The sequence below is a fragment of the Echinops telfairi genome, unplaced genomic scaffold (assembly GCF_000313985.2).
Source record: "Echinops telfairi isolate 266 unplaced genomic scaffold, ASM31398v2 ScPeMD7_18;HRSCAF=68, whole genome shotgun sequence".
Taxonomy (NCBI): domain Eukaryota; kingdom Metazoa; phylum Chordata; class Mammalia; order Afrosoricida; family Tenrecidae; genus Echinops; species Echinops telfairi.
This window is the reverse complement of record NW_022103915.1, coordinates 14,068,535-14,073,749: the sequence shown is the minus strand read 5'-3', so window position 1 is coordinate 14,073,749 and position 5,215 is coordinate 14,068,535. Positions and strand designations below refer to the sequence as shown.

General features: G+C 45.4%; 1 protein-coding gene across 1 annotated transcript in view; it reads left to right on the top strand.

Moving 5' to 3' along the window:
* The first annotated feature begins 399 nt into the window (after positions 1-399).
* KCNK13 (potassium two pore domain channel subfamily K member 13) overlaps positions 400-5,215 on the top strand; it is a 106,144-nt gene continuing 101,328 nt past the window's right edge. The window contains exons 1-2 of the mRNA XM_030885008.2: positions 400-427; positions 1,206-1,228. Coding sequence (XP_030740868.1) covers positions 400-427; positions 1,206-1,228 — 51 coding nt within the window. The remainder of the gene's footprint in view (positions 428-1,205; positions 1,229-5,215) is intronic.

Below are 5,215 nucleotides of genomic sequence, written 5' to 3'. Positions count from 1 at the left end.
TGCCGCATGGCGACCTGATGGACGACAGAAGGAAAGACTGCCTGATCCTGTCCATTGTCACACGTGTTACACTTGAACCCATTGGTGCAGCCACGGTGTCCATCCATCTCACTGGGCCTCTTCCTCTTTTCGATGGCCCTACACTTCACCAATCATGATATCCTTCTCCAGGGACATGATCTGTATTAGTCCAGATAGACTAGAGAAACAAATCCAGGGACACTCATGTATGTATAAGAAAGAGCTTTATAGCAATGAGTGATTGTGTATTAAGAAAACATCTCAGCCAAGTTTAGATCAAGCCTTAATTAGTCCATAGGTCTGTTACCAGTCCATAAATTCCTCTTCAGACTCCTGCAACACATGCAATGATGTCAAATGCAGAAAGATCACAGGCCAATGGGTGGAAAGTCTTGTGGATCCAGTGGCAGCGGAAGCATCTCGATGCTGGCATGGGTCTCCACATGGCTCCCCTAGCTCCCGGGCTCTGGCTGCCATCAGCATAGCTCCATGAGGCTAGTCAACAAGAATGTGAAGCAGAGAGTGTCCCACCTACAGGGAGGAAGCGAGGAAGCCCCAGAATCCTCATGAGAAGGCCACACACACAAAGGGATCACCAGGCTGTGGCCTGATAGATAGGCTACACTCCACCCCTTCACTCTATTTATCAAGTTGACAGGAAACTATGTTACTGCTGCATGGTCTCTCCTAAGAGCATGGCCAAAGTCTGTGAGATGAAGTCTCCTCATCCTTCACTTCTAAGGAGCGTCCTGGTTGAACTTCTGAGAGATTGGTGTGTTCTTTTGGCAGTCCACTGTACTGCCAATATTCCTCACCAGCACCATAACTCAAGTGCCTGGGTTCTTCTCCAGTCTTCTTCATTCATTGCCCTAAGCAAAAGATGGCACCGTCAGTGACCAGAGGAATGTCAGGTAAGTAGGTATCCAGGGGAAGAGTATTACCAGAGATACAATGGGGCATTTAATGATGTATGCCATTGCTATTGTTAGGTACCCCCATATTGGTTCCAACTATAGCAACCCAATCGACAACAAATACCACTTGGTCCGGCACCATCCTCACCACTCAGGCGATGTTTGAGCTCACTGTTGGCAACCACTGTGTCAATCCATCTCCTGGATAGTCTTCCTCCTTTTTACTGACCCTCTATTTAACCAGGCCCGGCATTCTTCTCCAGCGACTAGTGTCTCCTGGTGGCCTCTCCAAAGTACACGCGATGAACTCTTGCTTTTAAGGAGCATAGGGGCTGTCCTTCTTTCAGTGTACATGTGTTCGTTCTGGCCATCCATTCTATAGTCAATAATCGTTGCTAAGACCAACAATGCAAACATCAGTTCGTCTCAGTCATCTCTATTAATTACCCAGCTGTCACGTGCGTATGAGGCGAGAGAAACTCTTGTGATTTGGGTTAGGTTCGCCTTTGTTCTCAAAATGACATCTTCACTTTTCCTCATTTTCAAGAGATCTGCCTGCAACACATTTGCCCGATGTATGTAATGTGTTGTTTGATTTCTTGGCTGCTGCTTCCTTGGTCATTGACTTGTGTTTCATTGACTATGCAAAGGTGCTCGACTGTGAAGCCCATAATCTGTGGATAAATAAACTTGAGAAGAATGGGAATTCTGGAACACTCATTATTCTCATTTGGAACTTGTACATGGATTAAGAGGCAGTTGTGCGAACAGAACAAGGGAATGAATACTGCCTGGTTCAAAATCAGCATAAGTATTTTCTTAATGACATAGCTTCAACGTACATGAAACACGATGATTCTAGAATCATAGTTGATTTGAATGTTCCTCTCTCACTGATCGGTAGACTAAACAAACAAAGGTCAGCAAAGACGTTTAATGAAATGGATAACTCTTTCACTTACCTTGACCTAATTTAAATTTATAGAACACAGCCCCCAACAGTATGCATTCTTTTTAAGGGCATCTGGTCCATCGACGAAGGTAGACTATATGCTGGACCATAGAGTAACTCTTAATAAATTTATAAGAAATGAGATAATAATTTATAAGGAGTGAAGATGAGTTTGGTGCTCTGACAACATTGGAAATACATTAGAAATCATAATATGCACAGGTATAAGAGCCAGACACTTGGAAATTAAGCATCACACCTCTAAGTGTGTCAAAGAAGAAAAAAGATTAGAAAATGTTTTGAGTTGATGTGAAAATATAGCATATTAAAATTTGTGGGGAGCAGCTAGCAGGGAAATGTATTACTTTAAAATGTTTTCCTGTGTAAAAGGAGAAAGATCTAAAATCAATGATCTAACCTTCCAAACCTCACTGCCACTGAATCGGCAGCGACCCATAGTGGCAGAGTAGAACTGCTCCTGTGCGTTTCCAAGACTGCAGCTTCTTCAGGAGGAGAACGCCTCACCTTTCTCCTGCTGATCTTGACTCTAGCAGCTCAACAGGTAACCCACGACACCGACAGGGCTCCTAGCTTAAGAAGCCACCCCCAAACCCCACACCCCCACTCACAAAGCAAAGCGCCCCCCACCCCCCGCCAAAAAAAGAGAAGAAAGTCATACCAAAATGGAAGTCCCAGGTGGAGTTTATGGGATTCAACTCAAAAGCAAGGTTAGTTTAACATTAGAAAATCCATCGATAAAACTCCCTCTAGTACTAGCAGAAAACCACATGTGATCATTGCAATAGATGTAGATAAAATATTGGACCACATTTGCACCCATTAATGATTTAGAAAGCAACAACAACCACAAAAGAAAGGGCAGAAAACTACAAACAAGAAGAAAGGAAACCTCCTCAACTTGATAAAGAAACTGTAATTAGCATCATATTTAATCTACTAAGATCACAAGACAAGTATATCCATCCATATTCACCCATCTATTTATTAAAAGCCTTGACCCTTGTAGTAAGGAAATGTTGTTAACAGTAGTGGGAAAAAGGTAGAATGGTCTACATTTGCAGATGCCCTGGTTACCTAGAAAACCTTTAATGAATCAACAAAACAGTTAGTAGAACGAGAGTGAAATTGCCAAGGTTGCAGGAGATGATTTCATTTTCAAAAATCAACTCTTTTACATACTACAGTAAACAGAAAATGAACTGTTTAAAACTCCATTGACAATCACATGCAAGAACTCACAAATGATAGGCAAGATAGCTGCATGAAACAGACAAAACATTGCCAAGAAGACTCCAAAGAAATGGAGGGATCTATCGCACATGTGGGCTGTTAAGATGTCAATCCGCCATAAAATAGACTTCATACACTCCAAATCAAAATCCCATAAAGCTTTTTGTGGTGAAATTACCAAGCTGATTCAACAATTTTAATGGTGAGGTCAAGGTCCTGTAATATTTAAAGAACCCTTTAAAAAGAAGAGCCCATTGGAAGAACTCAGAAACCTAACTTCGAAGTCTTCTGTGCTCAAACTATAGAATGTTATCATTGAGGTCACACACAAACAACATTTTGATGAAGATCATCTAACAAGGGTTGCAGCACTCCATTGACAGGGAGCTGCCAGAAGTTTACGCCGGATTCAGAACAAGAGGTATCGTTGCTGATGTCAGAACATGAAGCACAGAATGCCGGAGAGATGTCTACTTGTGTTTGATTGACTATGCAAAGGCAGCTGACTGTGTGGACCATACTAAACTGTGGATAACCTTGAGAAGACTGGACATTCCAACTCCCTTCACTGTGCTCATGCAGAACTTGTACATGGATCGAGAGGCAACGGTGCAAACAGAACAAAGGAATACTGCATGGCTTAAAATCAGGAAAAGCACGTGTCAAGGTTGTATCCTCTCGCCATACTTGTTCAATGGGTATGCTGAGCAACTCATCAGAGAAGCCGGATTCTATGGAGTAGAGTGTGGCATCAGGATGGAAGGAAGCCTAATTAACAACCTGAGCTAGGCAGATGACGGTGAGGAGGACTTGAAGCACATGCCGATGAAGATCAAGGATTGTAGCCTTCAGTATGGATTCCAGCTCAATGTAAAGAAGACCGAAATCCTCACATCTGGACCAATAGGTAACATCATGATGATGGAGAAAAGGTTGAAGTTGGCAAGGATTTTGTCTTGCTTGGATCCACAATTGATGTTCATGGAAGCAGCAGTCAAGAGATCAAAAGAGGTATTGCTTTGGGTAAATCTGCTGCACAAGACCTCTTTAGAACCATGAGGAGCAAAGATATTACTCTGAGCCTGACCTAAACCATGGTATTCTCCATTGCATCATATGCCTATGAACGTTGTAGACTGAATACGGAAGACTGAAGAAGAGCCGATGCATTTCACTTGTGGGGCTGGAGAAGACTCTTGAAAGTACCACGGACTGCTGAAAGGACAAACTGATCTGTCCTGGAAGAAGTACAGGGTGAATGCGCCTTAGAGGCAAGGATGTCAAGATTTTGGTCTTACAGACTTTGGACATGTTGTCAGGAAACACCAGTCCCTGGAGAAGGACATCATGCTTGGTAAAGTGGTAGGGCAGTGAGAAAGAGGTTGGCCTTCAAGGAGCTGGATGGGCACCGTGGCTGTATCAATGGACTCGGGCATGGAAACAATGACGACGATGGCTCAGAACGGTGCAGTGTTTTGTTCTGTTGTCATGGGGGCGTTATGGGTCAGAACTGACTGGAAGGCACCTAACTATAACGGATTGATGTTGTGCATATTTAAAATGAGACGGAACAAACAATGCTGGGATGGCTTCGGGTCCCTTTGGGAACCCCTGGCGCTCTCGCTCTCAGTAGGCCTTTGGGAGTGGATGGCGGGCAGAGGAGTAAGTAACTCGGTGGCGGCAGGGACTGAGGAGACTGGTGTGCGGTCCAGAGCGGTGTGCTTTGGTTCTGCTAGACTAGTTGCGCGCCTTTCGGTCTCTGCTCCAGAAACGTGAGACGGGGCCACGGGGGAGCTGCAAGCCTGGGAGCTCAGTGCTGCTAACTTGGAAGAATCCACGCGCCCATTCGTGCACGCATCCACACGCGCTCCGCATGGTCCCGGGTGGGCGATTCGAGGGTGTGCCCGCGCCCAGGATAGGCACGAGATGTGCCTGCCGAGGACCGAGCGCCCTCTCCCGGCCCCAGGGAGTCCCCGCAGGCCGGCTGAGCACCGACCCGAGGCTCCGGCACCCATTCCTGCATCTGCGCACGCCAAAGCCGGCGCCTGGCGGCTGCTCCCGACACCGGCCGGCAGGG